The sequence below is a fragment of the Musca vetustissima genome, unplaced genomic scaffold (assembly GCF_032173495.1).
Source record: "Musca vetustissima isolate MV318-11 ecotype Yass unplaced genomic scaffold, APGP_CSIRO_Mvet_v1 utg32523, whole genome shotgun sequence".
Taxonomy (NCBI): Eukaryota; Metazoa; Arthropoda; class Insecta; order Diptera; family Muscidae; genus Musca; species Musca vetustissima.
The window spans coordinates 27,835-53,481 of NW_026883891.1; the positions used below are offsets into that span (position 1 = coordinate 27,835).

Genomic DNA, 25,647 nt, shown 5'->3' on the forward strand with positions numbered 1-25,647 from the left:
CTACCAATCGACTATATTACTTTGTTTACATTTAACGCAAAAATAGTGGATATTTTACATTTCTTTCACATAATTCTAATTCTCTCTTACATACCAAATGTATATATGTATTGTAATAGAATGGAATAAAACTGTGGAATTCCCTCTATACATTGGTCCAAAATTTATAAAAATCGGTCAAGTAGTTGCTGAGTTATTTGCATTTAAAACCAGCGATGAACCGAAATACCCTTACTGTTCGGTGCTGGGCGCCTATTACCTGAAAATGAAAAATCACACAAAAATCGATCTTGAAAAACGAGAATTCATACCAGTTTTGCAAGATCGATTTTTGGGGTGTTTTTCGTTTTCACGTAATAGGCGACCAGCACCGAACAGTAAGGGTATTATTTTGCATTAATGGTTATAGGGAATTCCATAGTTTTATTCCTTGCTATACATATATACATATGTCATGTAAGTGATAATTAGCATTATCTGAATGCTCAATGAAATAGATAAGATAGATAATAAATTAGTTTATAATGATATCGCCTAGTATTGTTGTTAAATATGCACAGAACTGAGACTTATTTTCGAATTTTTGAAACTCCTTACCGAATTTTTCAATTTCGTACTTTTTATTCATATACATTTTTTGTTGTTATATAAAAAATTATTAATATCGTTCAATTTTATTGGATTCGAATTCGTTCGTCTTATAAATTGTATTAATTACTTATAACATATAATTAATTATGGCAATATTATATTTTTTTCGTTCGTTCTAAATTAGTCTTATTAATCTAGTATCTTATTTAAGTAACAGTGACAAGGACTTGAAGCACCACTATAACCTATAAAAAATCTCAAATACATATTCGTACAAAAGAGAATAATTGCACGCGAGAGTTTTAATAATAGAACAGAATACAGTATTAAAGGGGATAAAATAAAGCTGTTTCAAACATTATGCTTTAAACTACTTAGATAACCCAATTTTTATGACATCCTTATCTCCATTGGTTACTGTAGTTCGAAAATCTGAAACTCAGTATATGTCTTTTAAGTAGAGAACCGTTTTAGTCTAGTCTAATCCATGCATCTTCAATTCAACTTTTTATTTTATGAACTCCAGCAATTATTCTCCTTCGTCGTAATTTAATGCTTATTAAAAAAATTATCTATCAATTTCAACTTTATGTTTCAAATGGGCGGGTAATTCATTGTAAACCAAGGCAGGAACACGAGCTGTAACAAAAAAAGATTTTTTACATTTAGATAATTTCACCAAAATCCAAAAAAAGTTCTACTTACTATTACACTTGTATATCAGATCCGACCAAATAATCATTTGTTGTGAGAAACAGAAGGCACCCAAGCGGCCGCCTTTCAACGTCGAATCATAAACATTACCCGAATCCAAGACCATATGATCCCCCTCAAACATGCGCAAACGTATGAGACCAATAGCCGGACGATGTAGCAAAGACCAACGATATGATGTCTTCTCTTTCCAACCCATATTTTTGGGATCCTTCCACAATAGACGCACCTGATCCTTGGTATCTCCTGTATGCCATAAACTGTTGCGCAGCATTGAGCCCGGTCCGGTTATACTATCGACTAATTTAATTTGTATGCCCGGTTCACCAGAGGCACGGAATGGTGTCGAATGCCAATAGGTTTGGGTATTCTTTTTCCACATGACAATATAGAATTTACGATTACTTTGATAGCTGAATATAAAACCGACATAATCATCATCGGTGTCATCATTGACATAGAAAGTGCCTTCGAAATCGACGCCACCAAATGCGTCATGACCCACAACGAGGCCAGGATCACTATTTAAAGTTTGTATAATTTCCGAGCCATTGGCATGTACCTCCCAATTGGGATCGAGTTGAGCTTCTCCTTCGGGATCTAAAATCACGGAACGTATGGCTCGGAAGTCGGTGGAGTAAATCATGGAATTATTTGGACAATTGTCGATTATGTTTGGTGTGCCATCGTCGTCTTCATCGAATTCACAGAGATCTCCTTTGCCATTACCTGGGAGTTGAAAAGAAGAAGATTTTTTAGTGATTTAAAATGAGTTTTGAGTTCGTAGCAGATACTTACTATTCAAATCCAATTGATTGGGATTTTTGGCCAATGGACAATTGTCTCGATAGTTGGGTATACCATCACCATCCATATCATCATCGCAAGCATCACCCCTAGGGGAAAAAAGGAAAACGGTTATTAAATAAATCTGAAGAGTTAAAAATATAGTGGTCGACATTCTTAATCTAATAATATTATTTCTTTGAGGATTTAAAATATTATGAATACGTTCGAAGAAGTAGGTATGTTTTTCCTTAAAAATATTTTCAAAATAAAGAAAATATATCCCCCATGTTGGTGTATTCAAAAATATACCCTTATGGTCCCACTACTTACTTTCCATCACTATCCGTGTCCAATTGATCGGCATTGCTAACCATTGGACAATTATCTTCACTATCCTGAACACCATCATTGTCACCATCAATTTCACTATCACAGGCATCACCCAGTAAATCATTATCACGATCCTCTTGAGATGGATTCGAAATACTTGGACAATTATCGCAAACATCACCAATACCATCACCATCAAAATCCAATTGATTTGTATTCGCCACCAATACACAATTATCATAGGCATTGACCACTGTGTCATTGTCAATATCCTCATCACAATCATTGCCCAAACCATCATTGTCCGTATCCAATTGTTTGCGATTCGGTACAAATGGACAATTATCACAAGCATCACCCACACCATCATGATCCGAATCCAATTGATCAGCATTATAGACAAATGGGCAATTATCCTTGTCATTTGTTAGCAAATCCCCATCAGCATCATCGTCACAACCATCACCGATACCATCATGATCGGAATCTTCTTGACCCGAATTGGGCAGATGGGGGCAATTGTCTTGATTGCAATGCAATTCCGAGCAGGGTAACTGATGATCGGGCCAACTATCTAAATCTTGATCACGACCACATACAAAGCCATTGCCAGCCCAGCCAACATTGCATTTACAGCGATATTTATAATTGTCCGAAAGCAAACACATAGCATTGCTATCGCAGATGGTACCATCCGGACATAGGCCAGCAACAGGGGCACAATTGGTACCATTGTGTTTATAACCTTCTCGGCAGTGGCACTGATAGGAACCCTAGAATAAAATAAAAATTTTTTTAGAAAATACAATACATAAATAGTTTATAAATTATCCTACAATTGTATTCACACAGACAGCATTCTCTTCGCATCGTGCCATGCCAGTTTGACATTCGTTAATATCCACACAGGTCTGACGTTGATAGGTATTTGTCCAGTACTCGGCATAGTAACCTGAAGAAGACAAAGGAGAATAAATAAATGAAACTTCTTGTGAGAGTCCAAATAGGAACTTACCATAAGAATGCATTCCTTCATAGCCCAAAGGACATGGTTCACAACGGAACCCGGGACTTTGATTGACGCATGTCGACAATATATCACATGGCCGATACATTTCACATTCATTTACATCTACACAAGTGGTTCCATTCAATTGTTCACCGCGGCCACAGGAAACGCAACGATAGTATGGAGCAATCACAGATTCGGTACATTTGGTGCCTGGAAAGGAATAGAAAAATGATTATTTGAATAAAAAAGGAATTGAATAGAAGGCTCCACATTTTTTGTGATTATTTTGATTTAATTGGAATATTTAAAAATAGAAAAATCGTTTTGATTGAAATGCAAACATATTTCACTGAAATTGGTTGGGAATATTAGCCAATTTTAGGCCTGTAATACCGTCTAATAAAAATTTTATTAAGAATGGCCAGGCTTTTAAAATATATGGAGGTTATTTCTAAAAATGCATATTGACAATTTTAGTTGCAATGAATTTTTTCAATCCATTACGAACCCTATTACAATGAATAAAATTCATTCTGATTGGAAAATGTAGACCTAAAGTCTTAACTATATTTCGAATGTTTATTTTTTTAATATTTTGTAAGTTTTGTGACAACATGTAAATTACGACAAAACATACAAATCACCCTCATTAAACTAATTACAAATAAATATTTGAACATAGGTTTTACGAAAACATAACCAATTATTGTTAAAAGTATCGTAACATTCCAACACTATAGTTGACAAATATTTACCCAAACAGTTAACAAAATGTGTTAAAAGAGGTGTTACACAAAAATTTACCAAACAAATCGTTAGTAATGTTAATGAAGCTGTAATATTACAAGGTGTTTTTTTTATTTTACATGCTATAAAATTCCATAGAATTAGTACTTGAAAAAGTGGGATTTTTAATAGCACAAGGTAAATTTGGTTAGAATGTGTACTCGATCTGACAGGTGTGAATTTCTAAAATATTCCAACATGACAATTGTCAATTTTTGTGACCTCTAAAAATTCAAAAGAATAAAAATTGATTCAATTGTCTCAGTTAGTCAGAAATGTGGTGGTATTTTGTAAACAGTAAATATACTTTAAAAAAGTTCCGCCTATGGGACCAATGTTCATTTAAAATTTTATTTAAATCTATCTATACTAACCGACAAATTCACTGACTGAATTAAAGATTCATCGACAAATCGTCTGAAGCTAGAATATGGGTGAGGGTCACTCTTGGTCCAAAGAGGTCAGATAAGGCTGGGTGTTGGGAAATTCGTACTAGAACGGGACGAAATGTACTTAATGTGATACCATTTATACTTGGCGAACCAGTAGTGCTAGAACTCTACCGGGTCATTGATGGTGGGTTTTGGAAGTGTGCAGTCGTGTATACGAAAAGTACTGGAATCCTGAAATTTGAAATTAATATTACGGACGGGGTGTATTGAGGCATGTAGCTGGTTTTTGATATTTGTACTTATGAGTACGAAAAGTACAAAATGGTTCTATATTTGGTACAATTTGTATTTGGGCGAACCGATAGATCTGGGACACTGAAATTTGTAAATAAGATTACAACTGCATGGTAGAACTGAGATATGTTGGTAGTTTGGGTAATTCGTACTTATGTGTACTAAATTTGTTACTATTTAATTTTTTTGCTGAACCAATGGAGCTGGATTCCTGAAATTTGGTGTTAGGATTACTGTTGGAGTGTAGAATTGAGATATATTTGTAGTTTGGGTAATTCGTACTTATGTGTACTAAATTTGGCACAATTTGAATTTTTTGGTGAACCAATAGAGCTGAAATCCTGAAATGTAGAGTTAGGATCACTGGGATATGTAGGTAGATTTGGAAATTTGAACTAATGTGTACGAAAAGATAGAGCTGGAATACTGAAAATTCTTACTTATGATTATTAATGTAGGTAGTGAACCTATATCGATTTGGGTGAAGCTATATTTGAGCTAAATTTCTGATGCGGTCTGAATCGGTGTGTAGTGTAGAGATATGGAGGTAGTTATGGAAATACGTACTATAAGAGAACATAGGAACTAAATGGTACTAAAATTTTAATTGTGGTCGGTATTGGATCTTAAATAATTCCCACATTCGCTAGCGAAGTAACAAGCATATGCTAGTATATTTTACAATGGGGTTGATGATTTTTTTAATTAAACCTCTTCTTTAGATAAGTAGTACCCTGAGAAATTTGTTCTATAGAAATATAAGTCTCAGATTGGACAGATGAAAAAAATAGTCCTCATATAGAACATTTTTTATAGAAAATTGTCCTCAATTCTATAGGAAAAGAGCAGAGAACCTTTTTAATAGAAAAATAGTCCTCAGACGATGCTGAGGATTTTTTTCTATAGAAATATAGTCCTCAGATGGTACTGAGGATTTTTTCCTATAGAAAAATAGTCCTCAGAAGATACTGAGGAATTTTTTTCTATAGAAAAAAGTCCTCAGACTATACTGAGGATTTTTTCTATAGGAAATTAGTCCTCAAACGATACTGAGGATTTTTTTCTATAGAAATATAGTCCTCAGATGGTACTGAGGAATTTTTTTCTATAGAAAAATAGTCCTCAGTTGGTACTGAGGAATTTTTTTCTATAGAAAAATAGTCCTCATTTGGTACTGAAGAATTTTTTTCTATAGAAAAATAGTCCTCAGATGGAACTTAGGAATTGTTTCTATAGAAATAGAGTCCTCAGATGGAAGTGAGGATTTTCTTTTATAGAAAAATAGTCCTTAGATGGTACTGAGGAATTTTTTTCTATACAAAAATAGTCCTCAGATGGTACTGAGGAATTTTTTTCTATACAAAAATAGTCCTCAGATGGTACTGAGGATTTTTTTCTATAGAAAAATAGTTCTTAGGTGGTACTGAGGATTTTTTATATAGAAAAATAGGCCTCAGGTGTTACTGAGGAATTTTTTTCTATAGAAAAGTAGTCCTCAGATGTAACTGACGATTTTTTTCTATAGAAAAATTGTCCTCAGATGATACTGACGATTTTTTTCTATAGAAAAATAGTCCTCAAATGATACTGAGGAATTTTTTCTATAGAAAAATAGTACTTAGATGATACTGAGAATTTTTTCTATAGAACAGTATTACACAGATGGTACTGAGGAATTGTTTTGTGAAAATAGTCTTCAGTATGGCTTATAATTTTTTCTATAGGAAAATAATCCATAGATGGTGTTGAACTTTTTTCTATAGAAAAAGAGTCCTCAGAGGGAACTGAGGATTTTTTCTATAGAAAATTAGTTTTCAGATAGGACTGAAGAATTTGTTTCCTCTGCATAAATGAGGACTATTTTTCTATAGAAAAAATCCTATGCGCATCCATAAGAAAATTCTTGGCACATTTGAGGATTTTTTTTATAGCAAAATTGTCCCCAATTGGGCTGAGTATTTAAAAAAATCCACGGATTTTTTATAGAATAATAGTCCTAAATAATATTTTTTTGAAAAAAATAGATCTCCATTGCGCAGCGAATTTTTTCTACAGGATTTTTTTATAGAAAAATAGTCTTCAGAATGGCTGATGAATTTGTTATAGAAAAATAGTTCTCACATGGGCCTGAGAAATTATTTTTTGTATAGAAATATAGTCCTCAGATACGACTGAAGTATTTTTTTCGGTAGAAAAATAGTCCTCAAAGTGGTCTGAGGATTTTTTATAGAAAAATAAACCTCAGATGGGACAGATTTTTATTTTTAAATAGAACTCAGATGGGATTTTTTTTGTATAGAAAAGTATGGCTCTGAATTTAGCTGAGGAATTTTTTCTACAGAAAATAGTCCTCAGATGTGCCTACGGAAATTTTTAGAAAGCTAGAGAAAGAGTTAAGCTTTAATTTATACCCACTTACGATAAATTAATTAATACAACATGCCAATAAATTGGGATAGTAGGGGTTAATTACATTATTATTATTTTTAGTACTACAATTATAATATGTTATTAATTTCATTATTTGTTAATGGCATGCAATTATTAAAATACTATTTACATTTACATACATATAAATATGCTACATTAGTACTATTATTATTTATTACCAGAAAATGGAAATATATATTTGTTTTAAATTATTACACAAAAAACAAGACACACACACATACAGAGACAAAAATATACACAACACCAAAAATTAGAAATGATTCAGATGAATTTAGAAATATTTTTTTAATGAAATGTGGACAACAAAAAATATTTACCATTGATCCCATTGGCCAACAATGGAACGGGTGGTGGTCATGGTGGTTGTGGTCTAAACTTCCTTTCGAAATAAAAAATTATAACGTTTTTTTGCTTCTGTACCAATAATTTTTTGTCGTTTTTATTATTACGTTTTTTAAAATACATATTTTTTTACATGACAATATAAAATTAATTACAAAATATTTTTTTGTTTTCGAATTGTTTTTCGACTTAATTTTTAATTTACAAAAATATAATCTCCACTTTCTGGTGTGGCTTAATGTTAAGGAAAATTTAAATTGATATTTAAATAAAATTAAGTATTATTTGTTACAAAAAATATATATATATATATATATATATATATTACTATTATTTATGTATTATATTAATATTCGATTTGTTTTCGTTTTCTTCTTCGTCATTTATTTTGGGATAAAATAATACTTTCATTGTATAACTAAAGTTAAATAAGTGGGTGAGTGGGAGGAAGTGAACGATTTTTTTTTAATTTTGCAAATAATTATTTATGGCGGGATTATGGACAAAACAAAAACATGTAAATTTTAAATCATTTTTTAAAATTCCATTTGATTGATGTCCACAATCGATCCATAGTTATAATATTTAAATTAGTTATTTTAATTATTAAACTAAAATTACAAAGTGAGGGAAAACTATGCCACAACTTTATAGACAAAATTGTGCAGAGAAGAATATCATTAGAAATTGTTTTGCAAAATTCCATTTAAGCTGCTTTTTTATGCTGTGAGAGACGGTACAAATCGATTTTCTTTTTGGTTTGATTACCAAACCGATTATTCTTCGCCTTATGATGTCACTACCGAATATTTACGCGATGAACTATAATGCCTCTGATAATGTTGAACATTTGTGCTTGGCACTACAAGGCTTCCTATAAAAATTCACAAAATTGCGTATTAGTAAAAGAAATTATGCCAAAGTTGGTGGTGTTGCTGCTGTTGTTGTTAATGTGAAGATGATTAAAAAAATTATAGGGTCATGAATGATTTGTGGTTGTTTCGTTTTCACAAATCACAAGCAAAAACTTTAAAGTAGACCGCCAAAAAATTGCTTAACTAAATCATTTACTAAAACCCTATTGAGGTGGACATTAATTGCTGGTTTTCAAAATCAATTTAACACTTCAGATTTGAACCTTAAAAAAGGAAAACAATTTAAAAGTCAAAAAAAACTAAATGCTCCTGTATGAGTTTATAGAATTCGTTATGGGGGATCTTTTTTTAGAAAGGAAGATAAATAATTTGACCTTTTTCAAATATAATTTACGACATAGTGTTTCTGGGAACCTTTGAAGTTAAATTAGGTCATATGATAACATTCAATGTTAATCCTTAAGAGTAACAAATTTAAACCTTTTCATTGGAGAGGGGTGTTTTATAGCAAAAATAGTTATGACTAACAATTTTGACGAATTTTTTATCGAATACTAGTCCTCATTTGGTACTGACGATTTTTTGCTAGATAAAAATAATCCTCAGTTAGGATTGAAGTTTTTTTCTATAGAAAATAACCCTCTATTGGGACTGATGATATTTTATATATAAAAATAGTCCACAGCTGGCATTGACATTTTTTTCTATAGAAAAAAAATTCCTCAGTTGGAATTGGCGATTTTTTTCTCTATATAAAATAGTCCTCAGTACTGATATTTGAGAATTGTTCTCATTTGAGACTGACGCTGAGGAATTTTTTTCTATAGGAAAATATTCCTTAGATGGAACTGATTTTTTTTATAGAAAAATAGTTCTCAGATTGGACTAAGGATTTTTTATATAGAAAACTAGTCCTAGGATGGGTTTGAGGAATTTTTTCTATAGAAAAATAGTCCTCAAATTGGACTGAGGATTTTTTCCATAGGAAAATAGTCGTCATTTGATACTGAGAAATCTTTTCTATAGAAAAATAGTGCTCACTTGGCGCTGAGGAATTTCTTTCTATAGGAAAATAGTCTTTTTTGGGAACGATGAATTAATTGAAGTGAAAAATAGACCTCAGATGGAACTGACGATTTTTTTCTGTAGAAAAATAGTTCTCAGATTTGACTGAGGATTTTTTCTGTAGAAAAATAGTCTTCAAATGGGACAGAGGATTTTCTAGACAAAAATAATCCGCAAATTGGACTGAGTATTTTTTCCTACAAAAAATAGTCTTGGGGTGGGACAGATGATTTTTTGTTTAGAAAAATAGTCGTCATTTGAGACTGAGGAATTTTTTTATAGAAAAATAGTGCTCAGTTGGCGCTGAGGAATTTCTTTCTACAGGAAAATATTCCTCTTTTGGAACTCATTAAGTAATCGAAGTGAAAAATAGTCCTCAGATGGAACTGATGTATTTATTTCTATAGAAAAAATAGTTCTCTGTTGGCTGTTTTTTTTTTCTGGAGAAAAAGAATCCTCAAAGGCTGAACAATTTTTTCTATAGAAAAAGCGAGCAAGGACATTTTTTCATAGAAAATGAATTTTCTGTGTGCTGACAATTTCTATTGTCTGAATTATTTTTTATAAAAAAATCGTCCTCAGTGGGCTGGCAAATTTTTTTCTATAGAAAAATAGCACTCAGTTGAGATTGAGGATTTTTTCTATAGAAAAATAATCCCCACAGAGGATTTAGATTTTTTTAGATTTTTTTCTGTAGAAAAATAGTCCTTAAATCTTTATGATGATCATCAATTGATAAATAGACCAAAATGGGCTGCTGAATTTTGTCTACAAAAAAATGGTCCCCAGAGGACTGATCAATTTTTACTACAGAAAAATATTCCTCAGTCGGCTGAGAATTTCAATGGACTCAGGAATAATATATAATATTTCCAATTCGAGAGAAATATTGTTCTACAGGAAAACTAATGGCATATCTATTATCTAAAAAATAAGCTATACTGGGCAAAAACCAACTAAATTTTGTAGCAACCTACATCTTAAAAATATACAAAAAATTTTGTACATAATGTACGTATATTAATTTTTGAAAGAAGAAAGAAATTGTTCAAAACTCACCAGTAGGACAGGGTCCATCTAAGCAAGGACTACGCTGTTTGTTGCACGTACGTCCATCACCTTCAAAACCAAGTGGACATTGATCGCATTGGGCGCCATTTACTGTATCGTGGCATTGAACGCCTCTGCAAGAAGAAGAAAAAAAAACAAATGGATTATAATAAATTACTTTCGAACGGGTATATATGTATGTATTTATATAAATGACAAATAAATTGTAGAGAATTGTTGTTATTGCAATTAATTAAATAACAATGAAAAATTTAAATGAATATGGGGACAAACAATTTTTAAGGCATTTGACAGATATATGTTTTCAAAGTCATAAAGATGACAATACAGACGTGATGAATTATTTGAAAATAATTAATGAATGACATTTTAAAATAAATGTATGTTAAGGATTTCTTATGACATTGCACAGTGTGGCAATGGGATGTAAATTTTAATTTTGAAATTTCAATATATGTATACTTTTTAGATTGACAATTAATAAAAAATAACTTTTCTTAATTTTAATTACGTGTGAATTTTTTTTTTAAATTGTAAATATTTAATAAGAAATAAAATATTTTGCAAAAACAAAATACAAATGGTATCCCAAATAAACCGCCACTACTGAAGAAGTAAAATATCTCAAATACCGAAATCCTTATTTTATAAAAATTAAGGAATTATTTAAAACTAATTTGAAATGTTCTTAGAATAGAAGCTTCATAGATTTTTCTATAAGAAAATTAATTTAAAATTAGGACTATTTAAAATTCTACGTTAACATAAATAGCTTCGAACTTTCAAAATGTGTCGAACAATTCATTTCACTTCACTGTCTTCGCTGTCTCAAAGAACTAAAGAAATTTGAATGCTTGTCACTTAAGCATACATACAGACAAACATATGTACATGTACATGCATATTTGTTATATGCATTTCGGCTTAAGGCTTATTGAAAGGGTAAAAATCTAAAGAAAGAGCGAACGAACGAACGAAGGAAGGAAAGATTTGTTTACAATAACATGTCACTGTCATTAAAGTTCTTTTGTTGTTGTTCTGTTCAATGTTTAACATGGTCACACCAAACAACAATTACAAGAAAATCTTATTAAAAGGCCAATTTCCTTACAAGGCAATACATGAATTCATTTATTTTAAAATCTGGAGAGGGTTATATGGCAGGGATGGTGGAGTGTTTTTTGGTGGAAATGTGTAGGCAGATGACAGCGGAACAGAAAAAAAAATTAAAAGGAAAAAACGAAGCAGAATAAGAAGAAGATAAATGCCTTTTGGGCCCACTGAAAAACCCCAAGCCGCACACAACAAAACAATACTCAGATGCCTGGCTGAAAGCATCAAAACAAAGATTAAAGGCCTCAAAAACCGAATCACACAGAGAATACCGCCGACACCAGCTTCAACGAAAACAACTAAATTTGTCAATAATCTTAAATCAAATACGCCACCCCAACTACTTCTCCCCAAAAGCAAACAAATCCAAAATCCATTGCCATCTACGGATCATCAATATCTCCCACAAAATCGGATATTAAGTTTGTGGTAAAAGAATCCATTTGTGGGGAATGAAGAATGAAAAAACACAAACGGATTTTCTTGTGAAAAATGTTACGCTTCAATAGGCATGCGCTCATGGATATTAGCCCGAGATCACGGCGTTTATCAAGCATGTCCACATTACGTAGATGCCTTGGATGCACCACGGTGGTTGATGGCTGATGTGTGATGTGGTGTGGTTATCACATCAAAGATCGTTAACAGTTCGCCTGGCTTTGTTGTTCACAACTTTCCCACACTTTAGCCAAATAGCCGCCACACGGACATGTTTCAATTTTTTCTTCTTTTGATTTTCAGAGCCCCCAAGCCACCAACACTAATCAAAATACCCCAAAGATGTTATGATCAATTGATCACAAAAATAAAACAGCAACAACAACACTAACAACCAAAGAAATGATCCTAGCTCATGCATGCTAACATACAAACATAAATAACTACACTGTGTAGCTATGTATGTAATCTAGCTTGCTACATATGTAGTTGCCTGGTAAGCAAAATCTGCAAACATACATGCAATTGCATTGCTGCATTGCTCTTCTGGCTGTGCTCAGATGTTGATCGTGTTATTACATCTGTAACTTTTCTCCTCTCATTTTCCCCACACAGCAACAACAACAAAACTAACTGTCTACAGCCCACAGTCAGTAAGCCTTCCTAACCATGTATCTATCCATCTATTGTATCTGACTGTCTTTTAGCCATGGTAACTGTCTTGAACGAGTTCGCCTACGCATTTTATGAATACTCAAAACCAAGAAAAAATAGCTAACTGACTGACAAACAACACAGCACAACACACAACCTGGCCATAGTTTTACTCCCATGTTGCAAGCTGGCTGGAAACTGCAGTATTACAATTTAAAAGCGGTTTCCCTGTGCCATCAAACACACATCAGTGTGGTGTGGTTTGACTGCTTGAATTTAAATTAATATCTTAGACGATGACGGCAACGGAGACTGCGCGTGCTCATAACGCTAAAATACCTTGGGCGTATTCCAAAACAACAAGAACAACAACAGCAAGTACCACCAGCACTAGTCCCAGTCTCACTTGCCACCTTTTTATGCCTTATTCATCCGGGAGAATTGACATTGCCTCATCTGTTGGATGCTGAATGCATCTATTTCCAAAATGCAAAACAAAAAATATCCTAAGAAATTTTTTTTCTGAAAAGGCATTGTTTTATTGTTACTTAAAATTATATAGATGGGAATTCGATACGAAGGTGGTATGATAATTAGTGTTGTTTTTCTAAAAAAAATCTTCGGACCAAAATGTATGTAAAAAGAGAAATAGTAGGAGAATGTCATGAGATACCGATGACACCTTTCCCAAAAATGGGAATTGAATTTGTCCTTCTGTTACAATTCTAGCGAATGTTTGTCAATATTGGCCGTTTTAATATAGACACCTTCAGCTCTTCTAAAATAAGAAGACCTCCAGCTCTTCTATAAGAAGAACCCTACAGCTACTCTAAACAAAGAAGACTTCTTCTATAAAAAAGACCACATAATGTATGTTAAAAAGTCCTTAAATAGTTTTTTTCGGATCAGCATTCAAAATTCAAACGGTATACCCCAAAACCATTAGTATAAGAAGTATAAACCAAACCATAGGACCAAATTAAAAATTTATTTGAATTTTGTAAATTTGGCGAAAATCATAGTTGCCAAAATTGTTAACATAGGTACATGTTTTCACATTACCCATCATTATAAAAATCGGTCAGATTTAAAGTCTGCTGTCCTAGGCATATTTTTCAACCCAAAATGTTGGAATTTGATGTTCGGTTCCTTGGTGGGTAAAATTGTCCATGCCTTTATATAGCCTCACTTTATGTCCTTTCATTTTTCTTGGAGGGTATATGGATCCATGGCTTGAAATGATTAATGATATCGACCCATATTACTCAATTTTCATCTGAATTCACTGTAATGTGGTATTACAGAATCCTGGAGGGTAAAAAAACATGCTCGTTTATATTGGTCCATTTTTTTGAAAGTCTTGCCTCATTTTAGGCCATATGCACATTTGTCAATCGATGTGGTTTACATTTGGCATTCTGGATACTTGGGGGTGGGTGCTTAAAGATTTTTTTCGTAGAAATTTTCAATATAGGTCCATGTCTTTATGTTGCCCCCATTATAGGTACATTCATTGCCCTAGGTCTATTTTTGGAGGGTATAAAACTTATTCGGAAAAAATTGTGATTTTTCTATATATGTCTCACATGAAGGTCCTGCCGCATTTCAGGAAGTTTGATGGTCAGTATTATAGCTTTGTGTGGCCCTGAAAGTTTGTAACGCCGCGAAATATTGGTCCTAGAGCCACCTTTAAGTATACCGATCATATCTCGAATAACTGAGTCGATCTAGACATGTGTGTTCGTCCGTCCGTCTGTCCATTATAATTGGTAAACACGATACAGGCCATAGTTATGGACCAATCTTTACGAAATTTCGCATGAAGGATGTGTTCTGGCCACAGAAGACCCCTATTTTTTCATAATGGTTGGTTAAAATTCAAGGGATTTAATGGAGTTCCGATTATGGTCAAGGACGATGCCTATCATTTTCGGTGATGTTGAGATGTTATTTAGGGTTGCTCTAGGGGGCATTATTATAAGCAGAACATCACATGGTGAAGGGGATCTGACCAAATACTTAGAATGGTTGTTTAGATGATGATCGGTCATCGAACCCTCGGTCCGAGGTTCAATTCAACCAAAACCTAAAGTGACCAAATGGTTATTTCATAGCGTAAATATTCACCTTGAGAAAACAAGATTTGGAAAAAAATGCCAGGGTTAGAAAGTGAAGCTGTTAACATATAATCGGCCAAGAGGGTGGAAATATCACGAAATATTGTCCAGGCTCAGAATAGTTTGATTTTCGTGGTAGTTGTGTAGGGTAGCACATAGTGTCCCCCGTCTGACTATACAGCTCCGCTCACAGGTTTCACATATACCCTATATAAAGGCTCTGCCTCATTTTCGGTATATTTGAGACACTTGCCGATTTTTCCAATCTTTGAGTTTACAATTTGATATCTCGTTTTCTAAAGACAATTTCCTATTAATTAGTAAAAATATAAAATAAAATTTACCCTAAATTATTACACTAAACCCCAACCTAAATTTCTTGTCGACTATCATAGAAACAGAACTTCTACTAAATGGATTTCGTTTTTCATACGCATTTAGATTTTGTTCACACATTATTTAGCCAAGCTTGAAGCGAACAAATATAAAATCTTTTAAAGTGTAGGCACCACCACTTATGCTGCAACTCAAAACGAAAAATAAAAACAAAAGAACCAAGCTGGTTGCATCTTCTGGCCTAAAGCATTAGGTTGGAAAGCCGGGAACTGAGTCATTCGCCAACAACTCCAACACACCACACTCAGACTAACAACCAATGAATCCAAAAAGGCCCAACCCAAAACGAAACGACAACGGCGACGCAAAAACAAAAAAAACTGGGAATTGGCAAATTGGTATTATGAAATATGGATGTGTAAAGGACAATAAAAACAAGGAAAATATACAGAAGACTAAGTAACTTGGCTTTTGCTTTTCTTCCACTAGCACTTCATCATGAGATTGTTTGGTAAATTGTATGGCCAAATGCAAATGTTGAACGCCATTTAAGTGCCACAAAAACAACAAAAAACGCATTGTATGAGAACCAAAAACCGAACCAAACCCTACCACTGACAATAATGTATGACCAACAACAACGACGGCGACAACGACGACAAACCCGAAGGAAAGGTTCTCCTCCATTCCCTGAAGTATATAAAATATTTGCACTCAAGCAAAGGAAAGTAAACAATTAATACCCAAGAAGTTCCCAAGGCAATTGACAAACGATGCCGACTTCTAAGGGGTAATTTTTTCCATGGTAAAATAATGTCTTTTCGTTTTTTTGCACTAACGCCATTAATAAGCTCAATAGGTACAACTTGTGTTTGTTTTTTGTTCACAACCAACAGAAGCCTAAAACTTCGTGTTTTTTTATTTGAAAAGCTTTTAGCCTTATTGATTTTTAACAAGTGTTCTCTTGTATATCTAAAGTATTTTTTATTCTTCTAAGTATTATGGTCATAGCGGACCATATGTCATATACATATGTATGTCTGTCCATCATCAAAACTCTTTGTCAAAACCAATACCCACGAAATGGTTATACGCGTTCCCATCAATTAATTGCTGTCTTGTTTGGAAAACAAAGCACCAACAACAATATCAAAAAAAAAAAAATCAAAGCATATTTCTCCACTTAACGGCTGGGATGACAATCAAATCCACCCCCATATTTGTTGTCGTTTCGTTTTTGTTTTGTCAGGCTTGTCAAGCAAAATGTTAGATTTGAATCGGCAGACCACCGCTTATGTTTGATTATGAAATCATTTGAAATTCAATTTTTTGTTTTTTTGCTGTTGTTGTTATTTATTGACATGACCTGAGGCACTTGAAAATTGGTGGGAAATTGCAGCAGTAGGCATATTTTAAACTTGGAAAGATAATCGGGACAAGGACTCTGCATAAAATATTCAATTTTTTACAGAAACTTGGAAAGGAATTCAAGATAAGGACTCTTAATAAAATTTTAATTTTTTACAGAGAATGTTGGATTTGTTTTGACAAAAGTTTTAAACATGAGTGTTTTGATGAAAATCGTCGATATTAAGCGGATCAAGTGAACCCAGACTTTTGTGTGAAAAATTACGACATTTGTATATATTTACTCCTAAAGGACCTATATCCGAGAAGTTGATAGTATATCCAAGAGAAGTGGTTGACTTTAAAATTGATACCCATTATATGGCTGTATGTACTCATATGTGGAAGTGATACGTAAATATTAAAAGGGGTATATGTTTTACGATATTGTTTAGTATTACTATTACCCCATTGGAGGCGAAACGTGTCGCGCTGGTAACTTTGGAATTTAACATAAAGTTCTGGTTATGGTCAAGGGCGACGCTTATAATTTTCGGTGATGTTACGTTAATATTTAGGGGGTGAAATTTACCGAAAAATTTATTTTAGTCAGAATTTAAGTCGCTCTAGAGGTCGTTATTATACGCAGAATGTCGAATATTTTATACGGCGAATGGGAACCCAAATATTTAGAAGGGTTATTTACATGATGATCGGCCAATATTCCGAGGGTCAAATCAACCAAAACCTAAAGTGACCAAATGGTTATTTTATAGCGTAAATATTTACATCGGGAAAACAAGATTTGGAAAATATGCCAGGGTTCGAAAGTAGATCTGTTGACCTATAATCGGTCAAAAGGGTGTAAATATTGCCCAGGCTCAGAATATAGAACCGCAGAAAGATACTTGTGCAAGTTGTGTATGGTATCATATGGTCGGCACCGTTCGACTATACTGCTCTGCTCACTGGTTTTATGATTTTTTCAGGACTAGAAGAGGTACAAACGAGAATTTTGAAAAGATTATTTATCGGAACTAGAAGAGATACAAGCGTGGATTTTTATAAATATTCTCAGGGATTGAACAACCGTGGATTTTTAAAAGGATATTTTTTCAAACCACAATCCTGGATTTTTAAAAGAATTTTTTTCCAGGACCAGCTCAGCCACAAGTTTGGATTTTTAGAAGAATATTTTTCAAGGATCAGCTCAGTCACAAGCGTGGATTTTAAAAGAATATTTTTTCAAGTACCAGCACAGCCACAATCCTGGATTTTTAGAAGAATATTTTTCAAGGACCAGCTCAGCACAAGCGTGGACTTTTAAAAGGATATTTTTTCAAGGACCAGCTCAGCCACAAGCGTGGATTTTTAGAAGTATATTTTTCAAGGATCAGCTCAGCCGCAAGCTTGGATTTTTAAAAGAATATTTTTTAAATACTAGCTCAGTCAAAAGCTGGATTTTAAAAAAAATATTTTTTAAATGTATTGTTCAGCCACAAGCTTGGATTTTTAAAAGAATATTTTTTAAGGACCAGCTCAGCCACAGCGTGGCTTTTTAAAAGAATATTTTTTAAGGACCAGCACAGCCACAAACGTCGCTTTTTAAAATAATATTTTTAAGGACTAGGGTGGTTTTTTAAAAGAATATTTTTTTTAAGGACTAGCGTGGATTTTTAAAAGAATATTTTTTAAGGAATAGCGCGGATTTTTAAAAGAATATTTTTAAGGATTATCGTGTATTTTTTGGCCACGAAAAAAAATTAAAAATAATTTATTTGCTCACTAAAAAATCATAAAACTTCCCGATTTAGATCCATATAAGACCCAGAAAAAAATCTTAACTTAGGCTTCTGAAAAAAAATTCTTTCAATTCCACATTTTATCCTGGGACAATATTTGTAAAAAAAATCAAGCTATTGTTTCAACTTGAATCTGAAAAATGTACGTAAAAATCAACACTTGTGCATCTCCTAGTGCCTGAAAAATATATTCTAAAAATCCTCGCTGCAACAAGGTGCGTCATGGTATAATTTGTTTTTGTTGTACGCTACATTCGGTAAACTTCAAATACTCCCAAAAATGCGAAGAAAATAGAAGATATGTATCAAATGGTATTAAAAATCCTCGTTTGAGTCTTAGCTGGGAGCTACATTTTTTTCAAAAATCCTTGGACCCGAAATCGCGTCCTATGTCACAGGAAAGCCCTCAAAAATATTCTCAATGATTCGAAAAAAATCAAAAAAAAATATTCTTTAAAATCCTGGAACGACATTTAGAAAAATCTCAGTTCTTGCCTAAGCTTATTCAAAGTTGTTATATGAGGCGCTTAATTCCTGCATTTTGCTTACGATATTGTATTTATATAGGCTACTAACACTTGTCGAATAACGACCACTGTTTTCCAAAAAAACTTGCTTACAATTTTACACTTAATTTGTGCAACTTTCTTCGGATCAATAAAAAAATTTCCAATTTAAGTAGGGAACGGCGTGCGCATGCGTATCAAAGCCACTTGCAAAAGGTAAGAGACTTGACGGTGTTTTTTTTTTCATTGAGGCCATGAATTAAATTACCAATCAAGCATTGAGCGAAGAAAGAAAGAAAAAAATAAATTAATTTTGTAACGGCAACCACTGCCCACAGATGAAGAAATATTTCTCTTTTCAATATTTTTTCGGTGATTTTCTCACCAAAAGAAGACAAAATTAAAAGGAGAAACTCCCACACTCGAATGCGAACAACATTTGCATGGCCTCCCCAACAAAATGGAGAACCCAAAAAGGGGGAAGAAATATTAAAACAAAAGAGCTATCAAGCATTTTAGCATAAAATACTATTTGTCATACAAATGAATGAAAAAAAAAAACAATTTTTAAGGTTAAACTAAAATCAATGAAAAAAAACAATTTTTAAGGTTAAACTAAAATCAATGACAATAATGTTGAGAAGATATGCCAAGTTCACAAAAAAAAATGTTATGATAATTTTTTGTAAAAAAAAGTTTCATACATATTTTGAAGAGTTAAGGAGGCTCGCTCCCATGGCTAGATGGATTGCAATAAATACAAAAAATGCAGAAAGGTGTCGTCTGTCTTGGTTGGTGGGTTGTTTCTTTTCATTTCATTTTGGTTTTCTTCTCCATTCCCAAAAGAATGGTTATAAATCGTCCATAAAGATAATGCAAACTCATAAAAATGGCCATAACAATGGCTTGATGGCACATAAATGTCAAAAGATGGTTCACAAAAACAAAAAGAAGAAAAAATAAACCCCCCACTCACAGCACCATATGCCGGAACTTGATGTTCGCCCTGCTAATGGAATATGGAATGCCCAAATAAGAAATTCCAAAATAGCTTTTAACATCCAACGGAGGGTCCATAAGCGTGTGCCTAGTTTGAATATCAAGTGCATTTCATTTCATTTGCTTCTTTGGAGACCCAAATAAAAAATCGATTTAAATTAACACTTTAGTCTTCTTCGTTTTTGTTTTCAATTTCCATTTCATCTTCTTGACTTGTCTTGTCTTTTGTCCACAATCATATCCATTCACTTAGTTAGCTGGATAACCGCCATTGAGCAAGCTCTTCAAATATTTACGCACAATAAAGCAACAACAAGAAAAAAAACGTTGAATGAAATTGATATGATGTCGGAAGGGCTTGTAGACATCGACCGTTGGTCTTGGCCTGCACCATCACACTTTAAGTAAGTGCTTGAGCTGGCGTTGATAGTTGTAGGTGTTTACATTTTGGTGCAGGGCAATGTTATGGATATCTCCCTTTTTATTATGGAATGGCACCGAAACAGAGGCCAGATATTGCTGGAGCATCAGCCTCACAATGGCCTGACGACGTTGTTGATGACAATGGGAACAGAATATTTTTGTACAAAATACTGCAACAAGGTGCGCCATGTTATCATTTTGTTTTTTTGGTTGTACGCTATATTCGGTAAACTTTGGATAGCCCTAACACATTTGAAAATCTGCAAATTTGAAAAAGCAAATGGTCCCTGATATTTAGAATCCTCGTTTATGTCTTAGATATGAACTAATTTTTTTAGATATGGACTAAAAAAGAATATTTTTAAAAATGCTAGCCTTGCACCAGATTTTTTTCAAAAATCCTTAAAAAATATTCCTAAAAAATAAGCCTTGGGCCGGATTTTTTTAAATCATAAAACTATCAGCGTTGAGTCCATATAAAACCCAGAAAACCCATAGCTTAAGCTCATGAAAAAAATATTCATTAAAATCCACTTTCGACATTTTAAAAAAATCCAAGCTTTTGTCTCAGTTTGAACCTGAGGGGTCAAAGTTTCACGCTTTGAGTCTCAGTTAGGCTCTTAAGGAAGGCCGCGAAAAAAACCCTAAAATCTGCTTGTCCACGCTAACGTATCTGCTAGTTCCTGACCATTTATATAATAATCCACGATTTTTGTCTCAGTTAGGATCTAAAGGAAGGCCCTGAAAAAAATCTTAAAAATATTCCCCTTAATCACAAAAAAATCATAAAATTCCGGCCCTGAAAAATCGGATTAAGACCCTGAAAAAATATCCTTTAATATTCCTGGAAAAATTTTTGAAAAAAATCCAGTCCCTGAAAAATATTTTCTTAAAACCACATTTTATCCTGGATCGATAATTGAAAAAAATCCAAACTTTTGCCTCAGCTTGATATCTGCTAGCCCCTGAAAAAATTCTTAAAAATCCAAGCTAATGTATTTGTCGCTGCCTGAAAAATATTCCTGAGAATCTGCAAACAACTTAGAAATCCTCTCATGTGTCCCTGCTTATAAATCTATAGAAAGTCTTCCGTTTATATAAAAATCCACGCTTTAAATCCAGAATATCAATATTTTATCAATCCACCTGTATGAATACTTCTATTTATAGGGGACTTGTCATTCTTTTTTCTTTTTAAAGAATACCTATATTTTCTATTTATAGAAGACCAAGAAAGGGTATCCATTTGTACAGGACCTATGGACGGTCTTCTTTTTGTAGAGGATCTATAGAATTTATTGCGGACCTATAGACCCTTCTGTAGGTTTGTATTCTAACTATAGACGACCTAAAATGTGGTTTGCAATAAAAATGGTCCTCTAAGAGTATTTAGAAGGTCACCTATATATGTGTGACCTGTAGAAGACCTGTAGACTACACCTCATTCGGTTATGCCCCCCTGTTAGCCCTTTTCAGATATTTCATATGCATTCCTGCACTGGTCAGTTGCCACGGCTGGACATTTTTTCTGGTTTGTTTGTAGAGCTCTTAACATGGAATTGATTTGCATAAAATGTGAAATGAATGCTGTTAAATGGAATGGATGTCCGTCCATCCGGCGAACGAACGCCTGAGCAGACAGACAACGACACTATAAAGAGTTCTTTTGTTTACCCCAATGCTCGACCCCAAGTTGTCAACATAATCGCCGAGTATGGGAGACATCATGGTGTGTTTGCATTCGTTTTGTCTTCTTCTTTTCCTTCATCTTCTGGCCAACTTATGCTTTCATGGCCTGATTGGCCTATTCGACCCATATTATTATTATTGTATCAGCCGACATGTCGTTAATGTCATCTTTCATTATCGCATCAAAAACGAAATATTTAAAGACCTGCATAATATGTTAGCCGGTCTGTCATTCCACAGATTCTTTACAACAACTGTATCACACTTTTCCTCCTCCTCTTCCCCACACTCCCAACTTATGCAGCTCCCATCAGGGGGAACACGATAAAAAAAATATTTATGCATTCTACCCGGCTGGGAAAGCCCTTTGGAAGAAAAACTAACAAAAATATAATTTATATTTTTGGGAACACAAAAATAGAAAAAACAACAGCAAAAACAACTTATGTCAAGAACTTGTGTTATGGATGTGTGCCTAGTCTATTTCAAATGAAATTCGAAAGAAAGGTTCCGCTCTGCAGGTCATTTTCAAATGATGTTCCCTTTAACGCGACCTCCTTTGCTTATCAAAAATGTTTTTTCTAAAATTGATTTAAGATTTTGTAAAGGCGTCTTAAAAGACATTTTATTAGCCCGAATGGCCATTAAATTATCAAAACACTTAAGAAAACAACAATGGGACATGATTTCCAATAAAAACAATAACTCTCTCAAACGCACACACTCACAGGCACACGTGAACTAAAGAACCCCTCTTGAAAACTCCAAGAATGTCAACTCATCAGACAATGCTGGGCAGCGGATCACCTGTTGATCCTTTCATTATCTAAAACAACATTGTGGGCATCGCTTAAGATTTGATTTCTTTTTATGACCGCCACTACCATTGTTGCTGGCCATCAGAATCTTTTTGTTAATATTTTGACTTTTAACGAATTTATGAGCCATTTAGATTTGGCCAAAACAATGGATATTCATTAAACGTTCTATAAACAAAACCCCCGCAAAGCCATAAACCTGCAACTCGCAACCACAAAGGCAAATATGCTAGTCGGCGTCTCTTTGGGCCCTGAACATAAATAATACACCGACCTTGTTTGACAATAAAATCATAATGAAATGGAATCCTTTTATCGTTTGTTTTGGTTCTTAGTTGTGGGATTTTGAACTGAAAGGGAATTTTTTTATAATTTATGGAGTTTTGACCACTTTTGTTTTCTTTAGAAAACCTTTTTTTAATTAAAAATCCATTTTTAATACTTACATATAACAGGGGCGATCGGCACATGTTACTCCTGGTTTGCAAATTTTACCATCACCAACCATGCCTAGGGGACAACGGCCACATCTTGGTCCTGACAAATTGTCATAGCATTCAACACCTATAAGACAAAAATTAGGAATTACTAAAAGTCACCCAAAACGAAATTCAATAAGATACGAAAATTTTTAAAAATATAAAACATAGCCGAAGACAAAAAGGGTCTATATAAGGACCTTGGTCTATATACAGACCAATTGGTCTTTATAAAGACCTGAGGGTCTCTATACAGATCAACTGGTCTTTATAAAGACCTAAGGATCTCTATACAGACCAATTGGTCTTTATAAAGACCTGAGGGACTCTATACAGACCAATTGGTCTTTATAAAGACCTGAGGGTCTCTATACAGACCAATTGGTCTTTATAAAGACCTGAGGGTCTCTATACAGACTAATTGGTCTTTATAAAGACCTGAGGGTCTCTATACAGACCAATTGGTCTTTATAAAGACTTGTGTCCTCTATAAAGACAAATTGGTCTTTATAAAGACATGTGGTCTCTATACAGACCAATTAGTCTTTATAAAGACCTGTGGGTCTCTATACAGACCAATTGGTCTTTATAAAGACCAAAAGGTCTCTATACAGACCACTTGATCTTTATAAAGACATGAGGGTCTCTATACAGACCAATTGGTCTTTGTAAAGACCTGAGAGTCTCTATACAGACCAATTGGTCTTTTTAAAGACGTGAAGGTCTCTATACAGACCAATTGGTTTTATAAAGACGTGAGGGTCTCCATACAGCCCAATTGGTATTTATAAAGACCTCAGGGCCTCTACACAGACCAATTGATCTTTGTAAAGAACTGAGGTTCTCTATACAGGCCTGTGGTCTCTATATACAACCTGTGGTCACTATACGGACCAATTGATATTTACAAAGACCTATGGTGTTTACACAAACTGTGGTCTCTACAACGAATTCTGGATTAAGTAAGGCATTTTTTTAATAGTTTATTTCCCCAAAAGTTAGTGAGTGTGACACAGAAGTTTATATTCTCCATAACAGGTGGATTTTTGTCCACAAGAATTGTATGGACCATAAAAACCCTCCAAATATTGCTATTAATATCTGTCAAATTATTATGATTTTTTTTATTATTATTATAATTTTTTTGTGATAACTTTTACAAAGAAAGATTCATGTTAATTACAATTTCTAGTCAAACTTTTATCTCTACACGGAGATTAGTCAATTTCGGTCTTGTCTCTCCCCTTAATTTTGTTATTGAAAATTCGTGTTTATAACTGTACCGAGTGGGGTTTATCAAACGGATTTCAAGATAATCGCTGATAATGATCCATTTTTGGGAGTGTAGATCATAAATCTTTTTATAATTATGCATGATGAAGATCCCCACACACCGAGAGGGAGATAGCGTGGCTCACATTGTCACATACAATGGTTGGGCCATACGAAATAAATCTATGCATAAATCATCACCTTGTGCCACTATCGCTGTGACCATCAAACAATGCCCACAACATCAATAAAAATTTTGTAAAAAAAAAATTAAAAATAAAAGAATGAAAATTCGAATTTCCTAATATAAAGACAAAAATGTCACTAACAATTTATTAATAAACCAATATCTCGTTTTTGGCCAACATTTTTGGAACTCTAGCGAGAAAGGTGACCAAATGTTAAATAAATTATACCAAATTGGAAGAATATTGGGAAAATATATTAAAACTATGTAGCATCGATTATGAAATTAAAAAAACAATAAATAAATAAATATTTTATCGTTTTTGAATAAATTTTAATTAGCACCTTGGGGTATCAAGGGCCTTATATGGAACAGAATCTCGATAAATCACAAAAAATCTGTTCTAAAAATATTTTTTTTAATTTCGCCCGAATTTTGGGGAGGTTTATGTCAAAGTTTTGGTTAGCTCCAATAATTCAAAGTTTTGGTTAGCTCCAAAAAATCAATATATCCATTAATCTCTGTTAAAAATTTCCATCTTCCATATCCCAAAAGATGTTTGATATTCTTATAGTTTCAAACTGTTGTAACCAACGATATTTCGTCCAATACGCTTGAATATCCGATCAACTCGATTCTTAGTACTATTTTAGAATACAATATTTTCAATGACCCCTTTCTTCCCCTTCAAAATGCCAAATATCATAAAGACCCATGAAATGTTTTATACCGATTTCATCATCAATTAAAACTTG

The 25,647-nt window shown here is 33.4% G+C and overlaps 1 protein-coding gene across 1 annotated transcript; it reads right to left on the reverse strand.

Annotated features, from left to right (window-relative positions):
* Nucleotides 1-1,150: 1,150 nt before the first annotated feature.
* Nucleotides 1,151-23,518, reverse strand: LOC133330882 (cartilage oligomeric matrix protein-like; the record flags this gene model as incomplete). The annotated part of the gene is made up of 8 exons (XM_061539284.1): nt 1,151-1,230; nt 1,297-2,034; nt 2,104-2,201; nt 2,425-3,197; nt 3,261-3,376; nt 3,440-3,646; nt 10,701-10,825; nt 23,401-23,518. Coding segments are annotated over 8 exons (2,246 nt in total), but the record flags the coding sequence as incomplete, so codon positions are not given.
* Nucleotides 23,519-25,647: the final 2,129 nt, after the last annotated feature.